This window comes from Solanum dulcamara, chromosome 11 (genome assembly GCF_947179165.1).
Source record: "Solanum dulcamara chromosome 11, daSolDulc1.2, whole genome shotgun sequence".
Classification (NCBI taxonomy): Eukaryota; Viridiplantae; Streptophyta; class Magnoliopsida; order Solanales; family Solanaceae; genus Solanum; species Solanum dulcamara.
The window spans coordinates 60,766,385-60,789,222 of record NC_077247.1 but is presented as its reverse complement, the minus strand read 5'-3'; the positions used below and the strand labels follow the sequence as shown (position 1 = coordinate 60,789,222).

At 34.2% G+C, this 22,838-nt stretch overlaps 4 protein-coding genes and 1 pseudogene across 6 annotated transcripts; 3 read left to right on the top strand and 2 right to left on the bottom strand.

The window, feature by feature from the left end:
• The first annotated feature begins 2,869 nt into the window (after positions 1 to 2,869).
• On the top strand, positions 2,870 to 5,082 carry LOC129872898 (pentatricopeptide repeat-containing protein At5g39980, chloroplastic). Its single transcript, XM_055947849.1, has one exon. It carries the CDS (start codon positions 2,938 to 2,940, stop codon positions 4,936 to 4,938), a length of 2,001 nt encoding a protein of 666 aa, XP_055803824.1. The 5' UTR covers positions 2,870 to 2,937; the 3' UTR covers positions 4,939 to 5,082.
• Positions 5,083 to 5,712: 630 nt separating this feature from the next.
• On the bottom strand, positions 5,713 to 6,171 carry LOC129872780 (LOB domain-containing protein 27-like). The gene has a single exon (XM_055947669.1). It carries the CDS (start codon positions 6,169 to 6,171, stop codon positions 5,713 to 5,715), a length of 459 nt encoding a protein of 152 aa, XP_055803644.1.
• A 2,110-nt stretch (positions 6,172 to 8,281) lies between these two features.
• LOC129875155 (uncharacterized) lies at positions 8,282 to 12,535 on the top strand. Its single transcript, XM_055950595.1, has 4 exons — positions 8,282 to 8,978; positions 9,224 to 9,832; positions 11,512 to 12,057; positions 12,162 to 12,535. Exons 1-4 carry the CDS (start codon positions 8,358 to 8,360, stop codon positions 12,453 to 12,455), a joined length of 2,070 nt encoding a protein of 689 aa, XP_055806570.1. The 5' UTR covers positions 8,282 to 8,357; the 3' UTR covers positions 12,456 to 12,535.
• A 960-nt stretch (positions 12,536 to 13,495) lies between these two features.
• LOC129874801 (serine/threonine-protein kinase WNK8-like) lies at positions 13,496 to 14,738 on the bottom strand (annotated as a pseudogene).
• A 3,323-nt stretch (positions 14,739 to 18,061) lies between these two features.
• Positions 18,062 to 21,918, top strand: LOC129873243 (putative pentatricopeptide repeat-containing protein At3g28640). 3 transcript variants are annotated; one of them, XM_055948295.1, is made up of 3 exons: positions 18,062 to 18,202; positions 18,635 to 18,840; positions 19,068 to 21,918. In XM_055948295.1, exon 3 carries the CDS (start codon positions 20,208 to 20,210, stop codon positions 21,753 to 21,755), a length of 1,548 nt encoding a protein of 515 aa, XP_055804270.1. In that variant the 5' UTR covers positions 18,062 to 18,202; positions 18,635 to 18,840; positions 19,068 to 20,207; the 3' UTR covers positions 21,756 to 21,918. The 3 variants fall into 3 exon arrangements, with proteins under 3 accessions (XP_055804270.1, XP_055804268.1, XP_055804269.1); XM_055948293.1 differs by lacking the exon at positions 18,635 to 18,840; XM_055948294.1 differs by lacking the exon at positions 18,062 to 18,202 and having other exon boundaries at positions 18,209 to 18,840.
• Positions 21,919 to 22,838: the final 920 nt, after the last annotated feature.

Sequence of the window (22,838 nt, the reverse complement as noted above, 5' to 3'; positions counted from 1 at the left end):
GTATTTGAAACTGTCCCAAAATGAACCGGCCCCAATGCCGGCCCGTGCTGTGTAATTAGTATAGTTGGTTTTTGTAGTTGTTTGATGTTACAACCTACAAGAATTGGATAAAAGGCATAAATTTTTCAAGTTGTACCGAAAAGTCAGTTACATACTTAAATTATTATGGTAATTTATTACATATTTAAACTATCTAAAAATAAAATTATTATCCCCCCTACAATTGACGTGACAAAAAAAAAAGAAACGTCAATTAAAAAAAAACAAAATCACTCCAACGCTACATTCTGGGCGTCAATTAAAAAAACAAAATCACTCACCCCATATTCTTTTTTTTCACACCCACCTACCCACTTCTTCTTCACACCCACCTCCATTTACTCCCATTTTGAATCTTATTTTTTTTCTTTCAAAACCCGCATTCTTTCTTCTTCACACCACCTACCCTCTTCTTCTTTACACTCACCTCTATTTACTCTCCGTTTTGAATCATGATTTTTTTTCCTTTCAAAATCCATTAAAAAGAAGAAAATATATTCTCCCCATTTTGGTGGAGAAGACGATTGGGTTTGGGGGGGGGGGGGGGGGGGGAGAGATGGGTGGTTAATAATTAATTAGGAGTTAATTAGTATAAAATATAGTTAATAAAAGAAAAGTTAATTAATAGAGAAAAGAAAAGAAAAAAATAAATCGGATGGGTAGTTAATAATTAATTAGGAGTTAATTAGTATAAAATATAGTTAATAAAAGAAAAATTAATTAATAAAAAAGAAAAGAAAAAAATATAAAAAATCGGATGAGTGGTTAATAATTGATGGGTAGTTAATAATTAATTATAATTTAATTAGTATAAAATATAGTTAGTAAAAGAAAATCTAATTCATAAAAAAAATTGAAAAATATATAAAAAATCGGATGGATAGTTAATAATTAATTAAGAGTTAATTAGTATAAAATATAGTTAATAAAATAAAAGTTAATTAATAAAGAAAAAATATATAAAAAATCATAATTTCTTACGTGGCGATGATGTGGCGCCATGTGGCAGCTAGTGTAATATACCACATACTATGAGAGTGGTGTTATATGTTCAGGTGTGTAATAGTTTCACTTTTAGATAGTTTAGATGTGTAATAGGTCGCCATGATAGTTTAAGTGTGTAACTGACTTTTCGGTATAACTTCATGGGGAAATTTATGCATTTTCCCAATGAAAAACTGATATTTCATTTTAGTTTGTTCAATTTTGATTTGACATCAATTTAAGAAAGTAATTTTTTTAAAAAAATTGTTATTTTAAATTAAAGTTATACATAATGAATTAAAATATCTTAAAATTGAAATTAAAAATTTATCAAATAAAAGAGATTTTCTTTTTAAATAAGACAAACAAATTAAAACAAATTAAAACTCTCCAAAAGGGGAAGTCACAAACGAATCCTCGAAGGAAAATTAATCATTATATTATAACTTAACTGGTTATAACTAAATACATCTCTCAATAAGGACTGCATCAAATTATAAGTATCTGATTATAATTTAGATCAACTCAAAAAATCAGGGGTTTGAGAGGGAAAACAAAGGAGATTACTCAAGGGTTAAAACGATAAAGGAACTACTAATTTAAAGTACATTTGACGATAGAAATTGTGGTGTAGTATATTTGAAGAGTGAAAGGAAACCAAGAATTTTTCAAATATTGTGAATTGTATTACTTTTATCTAGTTTATAAATATGTAAATTTTATTTGTAAATTGAATAAAATGGTTTTTATATGATCTTCATACTTCGAATCAAATCAAATAGATTGTAATGAAATGAATATTTTTTTCTTTGAATTAAACATATATATATCCACTATTAAAAAATTGAAAATAATAACACGTAAATTTATAATATAGTGATCAATAAAGTGAAAGAAGAAAGGAGAACCATGAAATCACAAAAATATCATGTTACTTTTTTCTTATCTATTTAAGTTTGGACATCACAATTAAAATAAAATAATTTTTTAACATTTCCTTAAAGAAAACTTTCCTCACTCGCTGAAAATGCATCGCCACAAAAAACTTAATTCTTAAATGATAATTTTCAATCATTAAATTAAAAAGCATATTTACCTTCTCATCAATACTAGTTCTTCTTCTTTTATATGTAGCATTTTTTTTGTCATGTTTGATTGGTCCATACGTTAGAAAAACATTTTTTTTGTTTCATTCTTTTAACTAATAAGTTATCGAGGCAAATATCGTATAATTCGAACTTGATTAATAATGAGTTGACTTATATATTTTTTTTCACTTGAATATTATATTTTCTATACATGAAAAAGTCAGATATGATGATGTGCGTTTAACTTACCCATCATATAGTACTCATCATTAGATCAAACTCATATAAGCCTATTTGTATCACATTATCATATGAATTTTATCACAGAAAATTAAATACATTTTCAAATCATCAAATTCGCTGAGTCATTCATGCTCATCTCCACAAGCCTTGTAAGTAGATTTTTTTCCCAAGAGCATAGGTTATATACTCCCTCTTTTTTATTTGTAGTTGATACCCATTTTGAAACGGATTAATTTAATAAAAAGGGGCAGCCCGCTATGCGCAGGATCCGAGGAAGGGTCCAACCACAAGGGTTTATTGTACACTCTACGAGGGAAGATGCAGATAAAAGGCCAATAGCCTGATGTCAGCTTGCATTTCTGTTAGAGGCTGTTTCCAAGGCTTGAACGATTTCCTGATCACATGACAACAATTTTATCAGTTACTCGGAGGCTTACCTTCAAAACCGGATTAATTTAATAAGTGTCGAAAAAATTGAGGTTAAAAGCGCTATATGAAAAGTGATAACCTGAGGGCGGATAAAACGTATGAATATTGAGATTAATGGTTGGAGTTGGACCCATGTTCCCCTTTGAACGGTGCTATGTCCTCTCTTTTGCTCTCCGCTTCTTCTTCCAATTACTGCCTTCCATTTTCTCAACCATATCGAATCACTATCCTCTTACATTACACCAAACGCAAACCACTCAGAACCCATTTCATCCTCCTTTCTCTCTCCGCCACTTCATCCACAAAAGATGTCTGGAGAAAGACAACGCCGCCGTTTTCGCCTTCCCAGCACCGTCCGTACCGCCGGAGACTGCAGTCAAACTCGTACTTGGACCACAGCGTTGACATGGATGATTTGTTATCTTCAATTGGACAGACGACTAACGAGCACGAACTGTTTGCGTTAATGTCGCCTTATAAAGGTAGAAATCTTTCGATGCGGTTCATGGTCACGTTACTCTCACGTGAGTCTGATTGGCAGCGCTCGCTAGCTTTGCTTGATTGGATTAATGAAGTAGCTCTTTACACTCCCTCTGTGTTTGCGTACAATGTTGCATTGCGCAATGTACTACGGGCGAAGCAGTGGCAGCTTGCATATGGGCTGTTTGATGAAATGCGTCAAAGAGCTTTGTCACCTGATAGGTATACTTACTCTACTCTCATTACCTACTTTGGAAAAGAAGGGTTGTTTGATGATGCCTTATCTTGGCTTCAGAAGATGGAACAGGATCATGTGTCTGGTGATCTTGTTCTGTACTGTAATTTGATCGAATTGTCAAGAAAGCTGTGTGATTATTCTAAAGCAATTTCGATTTTTTCTAGACTGAAAACATCAGGGATTACTCCTGATCTTGTTGCTTACAATACAATGATTAATGTGTTTGGAAAAGCAAAGCTTTTTCGCGAAGCTCAATTATTGGTCAAAGAGATGAGGTCACTAGGTATTTTGCCGGATACAGTGAGTTACTCAACTCTTTTGACTATGTATGTTGAGAACCAAAAGTTTTTGGAGGCTCTATCTGTTTTCTCCGAGATGAATGAGGTGAAGTGCCCTCTTGATCTCACAACTTGTAATATAATGATTGATGTTTATGGACAGCTTGATATGGCCAAGGAAGCAGATAGATTGTTTTGGAGTATGAGGAAAATGGGAATTGAACCAAATGTTGTCAGCTACAATACCCTTCTTAGGGTTTATGGTGAGGCTGAGCTTTTCGGGGAAGCTATACATTTGTTTAGGTTGATGCAGAGGAAAAGTATTGAACAAAATGTTGTCACTTACAACACCATGATTAAGATTTATGGAAAGACACTGGAACATGAGAAAGCCAATAATCTTATTCAGGAAATGCAGAATATAGGAATTGAGCCAAATACTATTACCTACTCAACCATAATATCTATATGGGGTAAAGTGGGAAAACTAGATCGAGCTGCTATGTTATTCCAGAAGCTGAGGAGTTCTGGAGTTGAAATTGATCAGGTCCTATACCAGACCATGATTGTAGCATATGAGAGAGCTGGTTTGGTTGCTCATGCTAAACGTTTGTTGCATGAGTTGAAGCGCCCTGACAATATTCCTAGAGCAACTGCAATAACGATTCTTGCTGGATCTGGACGAATAGAGGAAGCTACATGGGTGTTCAGACAAGCTTTTGATGCTGGAGAGTTGAAGGATATTGCAGTTTTTGAGTGTATGATAGAGTTATATTCCAGAAATAGGAAGTACACTAATCTCATTGAGGTATTCGAGAAGATGAGAGGAGCAGGGTATTTTCCTAATTCTAATGTGATTGCCCTAGTCCTTAACGCCTATGGGAAGTTGCAGGAGTTTGAAAAAGCAGACATGGTATATAAAGAGATGCATGAAGAGGGATGTGTTTTCTTTGATGAAGTTCACTTTCAAATGCTAAGTCTTTATGGTGCTAGAAGGAATTATGAGATGGTTGAGACACTATATGAGATGCTAGACTCTGATCCTAATGTTAACAAGAAAGAGTTGCATCTTGTTGTTGCTGGCATTTATGAAAAAGCAAACAGAGTGAATGATGCATCTCGAATTGTAAATCGGATGACTTATAGAGGAACTATGTGATCTCAACGCTTGTATGCTTGAAAGTAAGTAATATTTGTTGTTTCAGCTGTACATATTCTAACTCATTAATTTGTGCCTTATAATAGATTGCGCTTGTAAAAATATGAAGTTAATGACAAAGTTATCTCTCTAATTCCACGTAAATGTATAGCACAGTTCCTTTTAGTTATTTTTTCACCAAATCTTTCAGCTTAAACCGCAGTCACTGTTTGGTTACATATAAAAATTAAATCTTTGCAACATAAACTTAATCTTTTGATTCAATCAATTGCTATAATTCATTGACCCTTTTAGTAGAGCAAATTTTATGCTAATGTCTTTATATATTGGAATGTAATATTTAGGAGCAAAATATATACATCTTTCTCAATAACAAAAAGAAATTTCTCAAAGATATTAGAGGTACAATGGAACAAATTCTTTTAAAAAAAATGTTTAAAGAGCATTTTCTTTTGAGCTAAATGTATCCAGATCTAACCAGATCCATTAGTAGTTGAAGCCACATTTAGATTTGAAATTGAAATTTGATTTTTTTCCAAATAAGGATAACTAAACAGATTCAATCGGGCAGTAAAATAGGCAATGCTTATCTCCATATACTATAGGAATTGAGGAAAAGAAACATCACGAAAATGTTGAATGACGCTGTTTATTGATAGGTTAATAGTCAATAGTTTAACAATTAGAGGATCATAAACATTAACTAAAAGAAACAATAAATAAATTTAAAGGAACAAAAAAAAAAGTTAAACACAAATGACTTCTAAACTATGATTAGTCAAAATTAGGATTAGGATATGTGGCTCCTTGAGTAGTGGATTCCCCTTCAGTACTAGAAAAATATGGTAGCATCAACATTCCATTGCCAACATTGCCAACAGAACTTTCACTAGAATGTTGTTGTCTATAGATTTCAAGTTGAGCATGTACATACTGAAGTTCTTGTAAAGTAATCTGCAATTGTTGGCGAAGATAAGAAATACACTCCACACATCCATAAACAGGGAACTTCTCCCTCATATCAGACTCGAAAATTATGGATTTCATGGCGTCTGCTTTTTGATCTTCATCTTCCAATTGCTCCAATGTTTTCACGATGTTACGTACACCGAAGAGGCGATGCGCATTTTGGAATTTTTTGGGCTGATTCGCTGGAAAATAAGGAGCTAAAACACATTGAGGAGTGCATTTTCTTCTTTGATATTTACATGCAGCGCAAGATACTCGACTCATCCCACCTTTTACTGTGATTTTAGAATATAGATGAGAGAGGAGACTTTTTAACTTTCAAATTTCACATCATGTATATATTTTATATCAACAATAACTCATGTTGGAATAGATGAGAGGAGACTGTTTTATATTTCAAATTTGATATCATGTATATCTTTTATCTCAACAGAAAAACATGTTGAATTAGTTAGGAGACCAAGTCAATATTATGATGTCATTGCTTTCATCAAATGTGATCTTACTCAACTTTGTTTTATTACTTCAAAATTATTAATATTTCACCTACAAAAGTCATCCAATCAATTTAAATATTTCTTTATTAATTTTTTTTGACATGAAAATTTGTTTTAAGCTAAAAAGGTGCCCATTCTTATCATTTTATTTATCCATTCCACCTGATATGACCCACTAAAATTACATGGGACATATTAAATGAATCATAGTGGATCTAAATCGTATTAAGTGAGGCGGATCAATAAAATGGGTACATAATATTAAACTGTAAATCCAGGTGTGAAGCGTGTACATTTAGCATGTTATACTGCTAATGTCCATTTGCCAAATCAATTAATCAATATATATGTTGAGTAATTAAATCTTGGGTGGTGGTAATTTTATTTTTATTTGCTTAAAGAAAAAGAGAAATTAGATTTCTGGCTAGTTTTTGCTACAAATGAAATTAGGAACTGATTTGTCGCGTAAAAACAAAGGGACCAAGTATTTGACCGGAAACGGTAAGGAAAACATGTGAAATTAATTTGAAATCACCGTGTTACTTTTTACCGTATGCAAAGTGACACTGTAATGGAAACTTAACTTGAAATAAAATTGAATTATACGTTTCAGTCTCATTTTTTTAACCATTAAAAAATGTGTTGATTTATAAGTAGAACTTTACCATCTTTTCTTTTCTTGCCCATATGTTCATATTTTTTAATAAGCTACAATTTCTAAAATATAAAACTTATAAATTCGAAACTCTAGTGTTTGTACGTGGATTAATTGAAGACTTCCCTCTTATGCTTTATATTGTTTTTTTTTTTAAAAAAATAATATATGTTTACATAATTTTTTGAGAACAAAGAATATGGAATGCCAAACAAGTTGAAAATTGAGCTTGAAGCAAAGTAGAGTTAGCAATTAATAAGCTGAATTTAGAGAGAACCTAGTGAAACTTTATTGGTCAAGTTGAACGAAAGAAGCAGATAGAAGTAAATAAAAATATATTACAAAATTTGGCATTAATACAATGAAACATAATTTAAGCATCCAATCTAGGACTACGATATATTAAAACTCCTTCACGAACCTTATAAAACATATAAATATATAAAAAGTTCAATTTGAACAAAGAACTCGACCTATGTCAGTTAAAGATCGATTCAAAATTTTAAATTCACATCTAAGAAATATTAATGAAATAATGGAAGAACTTAAAGTAATTTGTACCTCTAATTAAGTTCATACTTGTAATTTCAATTAAAATTTGACAATTATGAGTGAATTTCCCATATAATTTAATATCATGCCATTTTTTCCATTTGAGTTGATAAATTTCTAGTTTTTTTTCTTCTTTTATATAAAACGTCTAGTTGCTGACCTTGTATCCCTATTATTCTGTGACACTGATTTGGTCTTCCAAAACTTCCAACTAAACGACAGAGACTTTTTTTTTTTTTTTTCATTTATGCTCCGTAACAACTAGTCAAATTGTTGTTTTCTATAGTTGAAATTTCCAATATATTTGAGGGTCAGGAAGCATGTGCCGTGCCCAAAAGCATCCAAAAAAAAAAGTAGAATTCATGAAGTCAACCTTTTCAAGTCATCGATTTGAACTGGTTGAATAGTATACTCCTTTTCGTTTCAATTTTTTTATTTTATTTTTTTAAAAAAATTATTTAAAAAGAATGTATTTTTTTGGACAAATCTTTAATTTCACTTTTATATATGTTAATAACATGTTCAAAACAACAAAATTAAATAACATTTGATACATTAGACATATTTTTAATGTAAAACCTTACTTTTTTAAATTCGGTAAGAGGTTAAAAGAAGAGAAATAAATTGAAACGGAAAAAGTATTATTTTCAATATTGGAAAGCAGAGTCCTTTAAATCAAATGACCATAAGAACCAGCGACTACCAAACAAACAATTGCTTTACAATACGGCAAAAATAAAGAGATAATGGAGTTCTTCAACAGAGCTAAAGTTGTTAGGCTCAAAGGACATCTAGGCAAGTACCTTGTCGCCGATGATGACGAAAAAACTGTCCGTCAAAGCCGTAACGGGTCATCAAAAAAGGCACGTTGGATGGTCGAAATGGTCCAGGGCAATCCTCACCTCATTCGTCTCAGGAGTTGCAATGACAAATACCTCTCAGCTTCTGAGGAGGCTTTCCTTCTTGGCATGACGGGTAATAGAGTACTCCAAGCATTACCAGATAGCGCGACGGATGGTTCAATTGAATGGGAACCAATAAAGGAAGGATATCAAGTGAAATTAAGGACAAGAGGATGCAAATTCTTAAGGGCTAATGGAGCAACACCCCCTTGGAGAAATTCTGTAACTCATGATTTACCTCATAGAACTGCTACACAAGATTGGGTATTATGGGATGTAGATGTGATTGATATATCTGTACTGGACTCTCAATCTTTACAGAGTTATCCTTCAACTCTATCAAGCTTTTCTTCTTTTGCAGATGATGATTTTATAGATTATTCAAACATTCATCGCTCTGTTTCTGAAATTCCCAGCTGCCCATCAATTTCATCCGATCGTTCTTCTTATTCAAGTTCCAGACAGGTATGGCGATAAGTGGTCACAAATGGATGGGTTGGATCAAATTTGAGCGGATAAAAATGAGTCAAAATCAATAAATGAGTCATAGGCCATTTCGAGTTCAACTGTTTAATCGAGTAAACAAATAAGTCGAAATTCAACTTGTTTAACTTGTACAAATTGGGAAATTGATTGATTTTCTTCAATTTATTTCATGTTTTTTTGTTTTGGCTAGTTAAGCTGATGCTCCCTTTGACCTATGAATGTAGAATGGCATGGAATTCTTCGATAGAGCTAAAGCAGTTAGACTTCAGAGCCACCTCGGAAAGTACCTACTGGCTGATGAAGATGAACAAACTGTTCGACAGAGTAGAAATGGATCATCGCACAAGGCGCGATGGATAGTCGAATTAGTTGCAGGAAAAAACAATTTAATTAGACTAAAAAGCTGTTATGGTCTGTATCTGACAGCAACTGAGCAGCCATTTCTTCTGGGGATGACTGGTAAAAAAGTTCTTCAAACTCTTTCAACAAAGAATATGGATGGGTCGATTGAATGGGAGCCAATAAAAGAAGGATTTCATGTGAAGCTTAGAACAAATGAAGGGAAATATTTGAGGGCTAATGGAGCTACACCACCTTGGAGAAATTCTGTAACACATGATGTTCTTAACAGGACAGCTACTCAAGATTGGGTTATGTGGGGAGTAGAAGTGGATGTTACTATTTCAGATACTACTGAATCAATGTCAAGTTGTTTATCGTCTACATTGAGTTTTAATTCTGTGCTTGATAATTATACGAATTCTCCTGATATTGGATCGCCAAACGTTGTAACCTATCAGTCCATGAGGTCTATGAACACACTCGTAAATCAGGTACTACATTTTCTCATTGAGTTTAACTTTTATAAACTGTCATTGAAAATCAATTGGTGATAATAGTTCAAAATAAGTGAAATTAATAACTTAAAGATAATGAGTATACCTTAAATCCTTTTCCCATTAGCAACGATGACAAATCTCTTGTTTTCTCCCACTAGGCCACGTACTTGTCAATAACCCAATTTGGTAAAGTCAACTTGCAACGCTGGCTGGAATATTTCCTTTTCCTATGTCGATCAATTGTAATAATTGAAAATGTATATAGAATCTTCAATAGTCAAAATCATTAAAAAAATTAACGTCTAAAGTGACAGCAGGATTAAAAAAAAAGTTAGAGCCTCCTTGGAGAGTCAATTTGTAATTGTATTTGGGTGTGCAATTGAATGTCATTATACGAGTTTAACATGTCTATTTTGGTTAGAGTAATTATTTGATCACCATGATACTACCATAATAATGAATGTACCTCTAATTTTCGGAGACCAAATTCCTTTTTAAAAATATTTATTATATACATATATACATATATTTATCACATATTAAATCTTTATTTGGAAAAAGTTATTTAATTATTTATAATTAACTTTTATTCAAAATAAAGAAGATCAAACTATGTAACTACACTTGCAATCAAACATGACATCAAGAATTACAATATAATTACCCAATACTCCCTCTATTCTATATTAATTGAATTTTTGAGACTTTTTTCATTGTTCAAAATAATTAAATTATTCAAAGTTCAAGATGGATGTTTGAATTTTTTTTTCATATTTGCCCATTTATTGAAGTTTTATATTTTTTAGGAGATAAATTACACTACTTACAAAGTTATATTTATGATTTCACAAAAGACAATAGTGAAAATTATAATTTAATTTATATCCTTGAATGTTTTTCTTAATATATGTGCATTGCTCCACAAATTCAGTTAATATAGAATAGAGGGATTAACAAACAAACAGTCCATCAACCTAGTAATTATACCGTGGTTTCCAAACAGGCCCTTACTCATAGTTTATATCTGCTGAAAATGTAATGAAAAGTTTGAACTATGAGTGCAAGAACGCTATGTCTTATGTTTAGGTTTCTAATTACATTTGTTATAATAATACCAACACTTCTCTTTTGAGTTACTTATAGTGTAAGGTTTTCTCTCAGCTCAATGTACAAAAAATAGAAAAATATAAAAAGAGCTCACATGAGCCAATATACAACATAAACTCCTTTCAACTGATTACTTTCTCTATTTTAATTTGGTCTTACTTTCATTTTTAGTTCGAAGCATGCATCTTTTTTTTGTTACAACTGACATATTTATTTGATATATGTACATTTCTTTAGTTTAATATCAGAAGATTCAAAAAATTTCTTTTTACTTTCTTAAATTAAATATAAGGCAAAGTCATAATACAAGCAAATTGAAATGATTATTATTTTCATCTCACATGTGACATACCTATAATAACCATAAATGCACGCCTTTAGCTTCCATTGTTAGTTTCTTCATAAATTTGCAGATCTTTTTCCTGTGTCCATCCACATGGATCATTCTTTGTAAATACTCAAAGAGTATCTGATCCAGGTGGATTTCTAGATTTTGAAAAATCAGTTTTTTTTTAAACGTTGTTTGATCATTGCAATTGCAATTTTTCTTTTGTAAATCATTGCAGAATTCTGGGATGGAATTCTTCCAGAAAGCCAAATCCGTTAGGCTAAAAAGCCGCCATGCCAAATTCTTATTAGCGGACCCTGATCAAGAAACCGTGTACCAAGATCGTCATGGAACTTCCAAGAGTGCAAAATGGACAATTGAATTCCCCGAAGAAATCGAAAATGTCATCAGGTTGAAGAGTTGCTATGGAAAATATTTAACAGCCACAGATGATCAATTCCTTCTTGGTGTCACAGGTAGCAAAGTTATTCAGAGTTTGCCTAGAAAGTTGGATTCCTCAATTGAGTGGGAACCAATGAAGGATGGATTCCTCGTGAAGCTTAAAACCAGATATGGAAATTATCTACGCGCAAATGGTGGATTACCCCCTTGGCGAAATTCAATTACACATGACATACCTCATAGACATCACGATTGGATCTTATGGGAAGTGGATATTGTTGAAATACTGCCCGAATCAGAATATATTGCACACTCAGAACGATTGGACAATGATTCCAGCTCTTCTTTTCATTTTACATCCCCTACATATTCCGGGAGTGAGGTTAGTTTTCTCGAAAAAAGAACCTAGTCTTTGTTCTTTAATCATACTGCAAGATGAGATATATAACAACAACTAATTGTTATTTATTATTATTGAATTTACAGTCAAGAGATGCATTCGATGCTTCCACGGTGAAGTCTGAAGGTCGGTTGATCTATTACCATGTGGCGGATGAAAATGGAAATGCAAATGATGCAGTGGAAGGGCCATCTTTTCACTTCAAAGGGCATGGGCTAGAGGAGCTGACTCAAAAATTGGAGGAAATAACAGGGCTGGAGAATATTTCTGTCTGTTCGCGCAACAAGTTCAATGGAAATCTATATCCTCTCCGTTTAGCATTGCCACCAAACAATGCGGATATGAATGTTGTGGTAGTTCCTGCATCAGCCAAAAGTTAATAGAATTCACCATCTCATTGTGAAAGAAGTTGTATATTTGACCATCTCCACGAGAAAAGAAGCTGTATATTTCTCTTTTTCTTTTTCATGTCTCAAGCTGGTAAATTTGGCAAGATGTTAGATACATTTTCTTATCACAGTGGCAGTTGCAATGTTATTTGGTCTTTTCATTTATGAGAAGAAGTGCATACAAACAATCATTTTTTGTAGTGGAAGTACTAATATCAGACGGCCTCTCTTGGTTATGCAATGCTCACAGATGCTACAAATGCATGCCTGGAGCACTAACACGTGCTATTGGTTAAGTTTTGTATCTGTTAGTATAAGAACTGCAGATTCTGTTCGAGTTAACGAAACTTTAATGAGTTTAGATAAGCACCGTGGGCGATTTTGGATGTATGATCCATATCGGTAAAATTCATACCAGAACCAAAATCTTTATATTTGGTTTCCTATATACTATCATTCTAACTGACGAACCACCCTGCCTCCTTGCAATGAAGTGTTTTCTTCTCTGTCTGTGCTAGCCTGTTTTTTCGTTTTATGGCTTGTTGATGACATTAGCTTTGTGCTGATGTGCAGCTGGAAGAGAATTGATTGCAGATATTTTCACATCGTGCTGAAGACCATGTGATCGTAAAACACTACCCCTGGCTATTGTATTGAGGCATTTGTACAAAATCGAATACAAATTAAGCATGTGAAACACCATAGTAGGAGAAAGCACTTCAAATACAAACTTAGCATGTACGTGTGTTATTCTTATGTATATTTAGTCTACGTTCTTTCTTCCCTCCTTTCTAATTCCACTTCTATTTACTTATTTTTATCTAGTTTTGTTGTTCTTAAACTTAAGTTGTTACAGTAATTGTTATTCAAATATCAGGCATTTTTTCCCTCTTTTGCAACTTGATAACCTCAGCTTCTTTTGTCTAAAGCTGAAGGCCTGAAGCAAGGAAAAATTTAGAAAAAGCTCATAAACAACAAAATATTCATTATATCAATTACAATATTCACAATAAAGGAAAAGGCAAACTGGATTGATCAAAATGCAAATTGTTTTCATTTACTTTCTCAATAGACAGTTGACTAGATTCTGATATTAACAACAAGTTCTCGAAAGAAAAGGCTCTTGGCTTCTCTAAAAATTGTCCAAGAGACAATGTGTGAAAAAGAATCAATCAATCAATTACACACTGTAATCCTACACTAGAATACATGTGAATTGTGATTGTGATCATCACACCAAATATAAATTCCTAGCACAACTAGTAATAATACTATCAACGGGTGCACAAGCCTCCAGTGTTGATGATCCACCGTCGTATAGAAAGAATGGATCTTTCAGCAACTCTTCTGCAGACGGCCTAACAGACATAGGAAGCATACACTTCTCAATGATATCTTTCACTCTGGAGTCCTTCACCTTTCCGAGAGACGCAGGCTTTACACCGTTATACACTTTCTTAAATATATGGATCCGATTGCTGCATTCCATATATGGATATTCACCTGTAACCATCTCAAGAAGACACATTCCGAATGAATATACATCCACCAATTCGTTGTATTTTCCATCGTAGCACTCTGGAGCCATGAATTCAGGGGTACCTTTAGCCTCTTTCTCTTTCACGAAATTACCCTCCACATTACGAACAGTCAACCCAAAATCTCCAAGCGTAACTTGCTTTCCACCACTATCAACAAACACATTGTCACACTTGATGTCTCGATGGATGATCTTCGGGCTCTAGCTATGGAGAAAAATCAAACCTTGAAGAATCTGTCTGCCCCAATTCTTAATACTCGCCAAATCAACGTTAACAACATTATCGATATTCTTTTTCAAGCTGCCCGCGGAAAATAACTCCGTGATCATGTTAAGAGTTTTGGACTCGGAATCAAACCAATAACGGTAACACTTCATAACTCTTTCATGGTTTAATGACTTCAACAGAGTAGCTTCTTCAGCGAACAATTTTTCATCTTCTTCATAAACAACAATTTGGTTCCATGCAATTTCAACTTGCTCAACACGATCCCACTCAATGTAGACTTCTTTGGAAGCCCCTCCGCCCAACAACTGATCATATCTAATATATCTACCACAAGGAGATTTCTCTACAACTCTGTAGAACTCGTAATCCATTGCGCAACACTAACAGTAGCTCACATTCAAGTTTGAAGAAAGTAAGAAATATGAGGTGAAGAAAGTAATGCTCGAAGATTAGTAATATTTATATATACACGTTATAATCCTAGTTAGAATTGGTTAAGGAAAATTAGAAGCTTTTGTTTCACGGCAAAAAGTTCCTAATTATGTATCCTTATTTGATTTGATTTGGGGAAAAAGAAGGATTTTTTACGGTTAAGATTTCCTTATGTACTCCTACTTATTTGATTTGGATTAGGATTAAGAAAGAGATTTGGACTTGGAAAAGTTTCTAAATTCTTTATGAAACTAATAATTAGTTGATTAATTTATTTAAGGATGTGCAAAGTTCAAACTGCACAAGTAAACTAAGTTATTTTTTATTTTATTAAATAAGTAAAAGAGTTCAAATTGAATGTGTTCTTAAATGATTTGAGAAGTGATAACAATCCCTAACCATTACAAGCCTTTCCCTTTCAAGTTTTCCGCAAGTGTGTTCAAAAATAAATAAATAATATATTTATTTGAAAAATGGTATTTTTATCCATTAAATAATAATAAGAGCATTTCTGAATTAAAATATTGACAGTAAAAATATTTTTGGATCAAACTATAAATAAAACACATTTTTATTCATTTCAAATAATTTAAGGACATTTTTGATAATTTTTCCTTTGCTATAAGATTTTATAAGGCTAGTTCATATATGTGTTTTTTGTTTTAATCCGTACAAACTCGCAATTAACCTGGTCCCACATCAATTTTTTTAAAGGAAACTTACGTAAATATATAATATTAAGAAAATATTTATCATTTATAGCAATAAAAAAATAATTTTACTGAACACTTATAATACATTTATAATACAGTTTTAATACATATTGCAGAGAACTATTTATAAAACATATATAATATAAGTTTTATAGATGGATAATACATTTATCACATATTTTAATAGACTTATAATACATTATGTTAGTTTCTTACTACACAACCATAATATATATTTTAAAACACTTATAATACATTTATATTGTATGCATAATTCACTTTTAATACAAGTATAGATTTATCATAATATTACTATAAATGGTAATAAATAAAAAATATCGCTAAAATCAGTAATTAATTTTTAAAAAGCACTCAATCAATTAATTTTTCCTAACTATTTGAATTTGCCCTGCGCCTAGCATGGGCCATAAACCCGCCCGGGTTGCCTCCCCTATTTTTTAAACTGGCTTCTTGTTAGTGTGAACCGCAATGCACATGGACTCTGATAGCCAATTGGATAGCTATGCGGCCGTCTCCGCCGTAGCCGGCGATTATGCCGATGGCCACCAACAAGATAGACGGAAAATTTGCTCTAACTGTGATAGGCCAGTAAAAGTGTGTTTATGCAACATAATCCCATCGGAGCCAATATCCACTGTTACTCGAATCGTAATTCTTCACCACCCTCACGAGCAACGCCACAAGCTCGCTACGGTCCCTGTTCTATCCAAGTGCCTCCGCAATTGCGAGGTTATTTTTGGCCGGAGATTACGCTACGGTGATTGCGATATTCTCGATTCTCTCCATGATGATGCTCTTCGTAACCCTAATTTCCCTAGCAGAGCGATTTATCTCTTTCCTGGTATGAACTATTTGTATAAGTATCGTGGGTAGTCCCCGTTGCTTAAATTGATGAATTGTTTGAGGGCAAGTATGCATGTTAGCTAAATTTACTACTTCAGCTAAAGACTCTATTTTCTTAAAAATTATTTCTGATGATAATGTTGAAAAATTAGGGTCATTCAGTGTTGTTGCAGTACATTCATTGAGATTAATTTGTCTTTCAAGACAAATTCGAAATGGAGCTGAATGGTTATTGTGGATTCATATAGCTAGCCGAAACTAGGTGGGATTGAGGTTTTGTTGCTGTCTCTTGATAATTTGAGAATAGTGCTGTCTTGCGATACCCCCGACAGCTTGACCGGCAGCAGATTTCTATACCTAGCTGAATTCCATGATTGTTTCTGTGTGGGCCGGCATCTATGTATTGACAAAAAGTTTGATTTTTTTCTTGGTAACCGTGGTGTCTAGGGTAGATTGATATTTGAAAGAAACAAAACAGATAATGCTCCTACATTTGGAAGACGATTCACCACTTAGCAGAGAAAACAAGAAAAAATATTTACTTTTGTAAGTAAGAGGAAAGTCATAATTCATAGGTTTGTGCTTATGGAAAATCCATTACTTGTAATCTGGTATTATTGTGTGTGGATTCTCTATGTACAAAGTTAATGGTACTGAAAATAATCATCTTGAGGATATAAGCTTTTGTTCTCTCCAGTGAGTAGAGTATATTGGGATTTTGGAACTATGACCCTCTATGATATTTGCGTGAGCTTTATGGAATTGATTATATATTTTAAAAAACGTAGATTTTAGGTTTTCACTTGGATTCAAATTATCTTTTTGATTTATTTCTCAACTATATAATTGTCTTCTTGTATTTACAGTTAGGTTTTCTCCCATACATGTATATGTTTTTAACTGTTCTCTTCGCTTGTGCTTTTCTTCACTGAAGCTCACACCTCAGACTGCACTTTTCTATTAAAGCTTCAGTAGACTTTAGTGCTTTTCCCTTTGATAATAATGCAAAAAGAATATCTTAGGAAAGAAGAAGATACTGAATGTGGTCATATATATTTAAGCTTAAACATGACTAATTGTTTATTCGTTGACATATTACAAGGCCATCTTTCTATCTAGGGATAGAACTCAATCATCCCTGGACAAAATTTCTATTGACTATTAATCTGGATCCTCATGCCATAATTATTCAATCACGTCAAATGAAAATAATTAGTAGATGATCACATTTTCTAATATTTCTATATACACCAGCCGTGGGGGTGGCACTCTCGTTCCCCCTCAAACCTGCAGGATGCATGCCAAGAGAAACGATATTCTTCCTTTCCTTTATTTCTCTCGGATTTTTTTAACTGGTTGTTGAACTAATGGAAAACATTTTATGTGATCGTGTCTCTTCCAGGTGCTGATACTTCACCATCTCAGGAAATCAACCATTGGAAGTCCTCTAAAAATACTGTAGAGATGAGTAACTATGTCTTGATTGCTTTTGATGGAACTTGGAAGCATGCCCGAGAGATGATGCGTGCAAGCTTATCATTTCTGTCCAAGTTTGCTGTTCAGGTTCACTTAGACTATGATGTTGGCAATGACGGTGGGACGATCTTCAGTTCTGATTTAATTCTTAGGAAGGAACCTTTTAGTGGGTGCATGAGTACCATGGAGGCAGTAGCACATTGCTTACGGATCCTTGAGCCTAATGGAATTGGCATAGAGTCAAGTTTGATAGAGGTTTTAAGAAGTATGGTTAAATTTCAGGCTTCTTTCCTGAAGCCTATGAAGCCTAGGCCAAAGTTGATAAAAGGAGGATGAGAGGGAAAAATATAATTGCTCTGTTCCATTTTCTTTGTGTTTATGAAGCAACATTTAGCACAAGGATAGCCTCAAAGCTCTTTTGGTCATCACGTGCCAGACTGCTCAAGCCATCACCCTGTATATGATACTTTTCCAAATTTCACAGGTTTCAACTTTCAATTCATAGATATCACTGATGGTTCTTATTGTGAAATTCTATATCCCTATTCTGCTAGTTCCTCTGAATACCTTGACTTGATATTTTGATGCCTATATGTCGTCTAATAAGAGTCTAGATCCTTCCTTATCAAAAAAGATAATGTCTAGATTCTTTGATATTTCAATAACTGTTATGCTGAAGATCTTATATGGTTTAGAATATATGTTTGTTTATGAGTTTTTGGATCTATATAGATGTTAGAGTATAACGACCTATGGGTTGTATACTTAGCTGGCTATTGAAAATTGGTTTTTGAAGTTATGAAGTAGCAAGTTTAAGTGTTGTGAAGTCAAATGTTTGCAAAATCTTATTAGTATCCTGGGTGAGCAGTTGCTATGAATTACGATCTCACTCTCCCTGCTGCGATTCACCATCTAGGTACCCCGATTGAGTAATAGGCATGGTGACGAGGTGCATTGATGAGATTGTCTGAATTCTTCAGTTATTGAAAACCTTGTCAGGTGGTGCTTTGATGGGTTGGGGTATATGGAAGTAACTTGCTTATGCTGTGAAGCAAGTGAACCTTGAGATTAACTAAGCACGCTCAAGATTGTTACGTGTTGTGCTCCTTACTGTATCTCAAAGTAATGTGAAATCAATTACTGTCATTTTTACCAATTTTATAGAGATTGCCATAAAATGTTTTGGCAACGGAAATTCTTTTGGAAGTTTTCATGATCAGTATATGATATCTACATATGGAACCTCACCTGGTCTTGAAAGAGTTGAATACTTTGTGGTAGTGCCACATGATTATGCAGCAGTTGGCTCTAATGCTGTTTTGCTTCTGCTTCAATGGCATCTGTTTCAGGTCAAATTTCTGTAATGCAGTCAGCTTGGACAATCTGAAGCTGTGGCATTGGATTCCTGCGATAAACATTTGGATGCTTGCTAAGGAACTTATGTTGCCCGTCTTTATTGATGTTTCTTTGGCGATCTCCCGTCAGTATAAATACGCTTATCTTTATCCATGTCTACATTAAATCATTCTCTCAACTTTAAGAGGAGCACTGGTCACAAATTGAGACATTAATTTCCTTGATGAGTACAAATTTATATCAAACACACATTATGTATTTTTTGGTGGTTAGAACTTGGAACATGTTTCAAATCAAAGATCACTTGATCTGGTAAAGAAGTGCTCCAAGTGATTATATCAGGATTGTTTGTGTTGACGAGCCTTGCTGGTACAAAGGTGGAATTAATCGAGGTGGGCGTAAGTTGAGTTAGTGAAAGGTCGCAGATATTCGGTAAAATTAGTTACACTACCGAGTGGAATATGTCGAGGTGCCCGCGACCTTACACAAGCTGGCCCATCACCAAAGCTATAAAAATAAAACAAATTCAACACTACATTTGAGCAATCTAAATAAAAGGCTTATATATGTCATAATAATTGCATGAATATAAATTCTCTCGTCTTGGTATTTAGATTTTGGCCAAGCAACTTCTGGATTTGATATGATGTATTTGTACAAAATCGTCGAGAATGCTACTCTTTTTGCAAGAGTCAGATAGAGTAGCATGTGAAGTACCTCACACCACTATAAAAGATTTACCTTTTGCAAAAGGTGCTCCCAAACTGAAGTGTAGGTTAATGGAGCATAGATTATTTGCCATTAAGCAATATCCAGCATCCATGCATTTCTGCAATTTGTATATGATCCCTCCGTCCTTAGAGTCTCTGCCACTAGATTCCAGCTCTAGAAATGAAGAAACTCCAATAAAAGAGCATTTCATCCCTTGCTAAATTCTATCAAAGCAAGTTTCTTCTCTGGCGTCACACGGCCTAGTTGAGTTTTAAGCCTTCCTTCGCAGGAGTTCAACCGCTCTACAGACCTCCGGCCACCCTCTTAAAAGAAGTAAAGGTCAATTACTCGTTTACTGCAAGCTGCAATTTGCATCTTTTTAGTCAAATCATGAACCTTTTTTCCCTTACCAATGCGCGCTTATGAACTGTCTAAGCAACGGCTGCCTCCAAGTGAGAGCCAATCTTGCCAACCACAGCTTCCAAATATGGAAATGGTCCATGTCCATGGCAGAAAAATGCACCAATTTGCGCCAACTCAAAGCCATCCACGCCATTTACATTACCCTCGGTCTTCACCGCAATACTTACGCCGTAAGCAAGCTCCTCGATTTTTGTGCGCTCTCAAATTCCGGCGACCTTCCTTATGCCTCGCGGATCTTCGCCCAGGTTCAAATTCCCAATACGTTCCTGTTCAACGCCCTAATCCGGGCTTACTCTCGCAGCCCCCAACCCCAATTTTCCCTCAATTACTTCAATCTCATGTTACAAACCAACAACACTGCGGCTCCGGATAGCTTTACATTTCCCTTCCTCCTCATCGCTTGCGCTAACGGTCCTTTGGAGGCGGAGGGTAAACAAATACACAGTTGGGTAGTTAAGAATTCCTTTTCCGTGTCAAACGCGCATGTACAGACTGCGTTAATTCGGTTTTACACTAACTGCAAAGCATTGGATGATGCTCGTAAGGTGTTCGATGAAATTACTGACGTTGATGTTATTCAATGTAATGTTATTATGAGTGGACACCTTCAATGCGGACTAGCAAAGGAGACATTGAGTATTTTTCAAGATATGTTGGGGCGTGGAGTTGGTCCAGATGAGTACTGTGTTACCACAGCACTTGCGGCCTGTGCTCATTTAGGTGCTCTTGAGCAAGGAAAATGGATTCACGAGCATGTTACAAAGAGTGAGTGGCTCGAATCTGATGTTTTTATTGGCTCTGCTCTTGTTGATATGTATGCTAAGTGTGGGTGTATTGACATGGCTTCTGAGGTATTTGAGAGCATGCCGACGAGGAATAAGCATTCATGGGCAACAATGATTCGAGGGTTCGCTGTCCATGGTCGTCCTGAGCTAGCAATAAGCTGTTTGGAGAGGATGCAGGTGGTTGACGGTCTTAAGCCTGATGGTGTTGTCATTCTTGCAGTTTTAGCAGCATGTGCACATTCAGGGCTTCAGAAAGAAGGTCAAGTTTTGTTGGATGGGATGGAATCTTCATATGGTGTTGCACCAGAACATGAGCACTTCAGCTGTGTAGTGGACTTGTTATGCAGGGCAGGGCGATTGGATGACGCACTTAAGCTTATTAGAAGGATGCCAATGAAACCGCGGGCCTCAGTTTGGGGCGCATTGTTGAGTGGTTGCCGAAATCACAATAACGTGAATCTGGCAGAAGTTGCTGTCAAAGAGATTTTGTTGGTAGAAGATGGCAATGAAGCTGAAGAAGATTCTGCTTATGTTCAACTATCAAATATATATTTGGCAGCTCGACAATGTGATGATGCACGTCGAATCAGGAGGAGGATTGGTGACCGAGGGCTCAGGAAGACACCTGGATACAGTGCAATTGAGATTGATGGGATGTTTAATGAGTTTATATCTGGAGATGTTTCCCATACATGTCTAGCTGACATTCATAAGGTGCTTGATCTAACATATCTAGATCCCGATTTCGACAACCTAATATAGCATGAGCAAGCTTAATTGTGTGCCACATAGGATATCATGAATATGGGACATCATATTGTTGTAAGGGGTATTTATTTGGAAATCAATTGACCAGCAACTCACTCTTTTGAGCAGAGGTGCACAATTATTTTTATAAATGATGCTAAAAGTATTAACATGTAAATAGTGCTGTCATTTAAAAAGATCATTCTATACACAAATATTCTGGATATTTTCATATTTTGAAAACAATGAATAATGGCATCATTAAATAAAACAAGCATCTTAGTAGTTCGGTGTTTAGGCTACTTGAACTTCATCTTGTTGATGAGGGTTTAATTTCCTACCTTGTAATTTCCTTACCTATTTCCCCTTCCCCGAGAAAGAAAAAAAGTACAATATTAACATTAAATTGAACATAAATTGTATATTTTGATTATCTACAAGTTAATAATAATAATAGTATTTTTTTTAGAAGTGGTTCGTAATTATCCATAGAATTTGTTTTAAAATTTTGAAACAGGAAGATTATTTCAAACAAATGTTTGCTTATCCAAGTTGGCTCATTATTTTAAACTTCAAATGTGAAATATGGAATTTGAAATTGGAAAAACAGCTGTTAAAGAATGACAAAAGTCTCATATTAGTGACAGTGACATATCTAGAATTTTCACTTATGGTGTTTTGAAAAATAACTGAACCTAAATATACAATGTAATATATGTTCAAGGTATTCAAAAGTTAATATATGTACATGAACACAAAAAATTTAACCTAAATATACACTGTAATTTTTTGTTCAGGGTGTGCCTACCTTTACATGACATTAGAGCAGGACTCGATGAAATCTTTATAAAGCTTGGCCAACCTATTCTCTTTTAGCTAGATTTTGGGGTGTGATTTATGTAAAGACATAATTTACTAATTGTTTATACAAAAGCCGAATTTTCTTTTTCTTTTTATGGTGTGGTGTTTAGCTTTTTGTGTGTATGATGACTAGACTACATTAATTGATCGATGCCCACAAAATTACAGGCTGGAATTGCCATCTCTAATTGACTAGCTCATACATCTGATGTGATGCTCAACTCAGACTCTTATTCA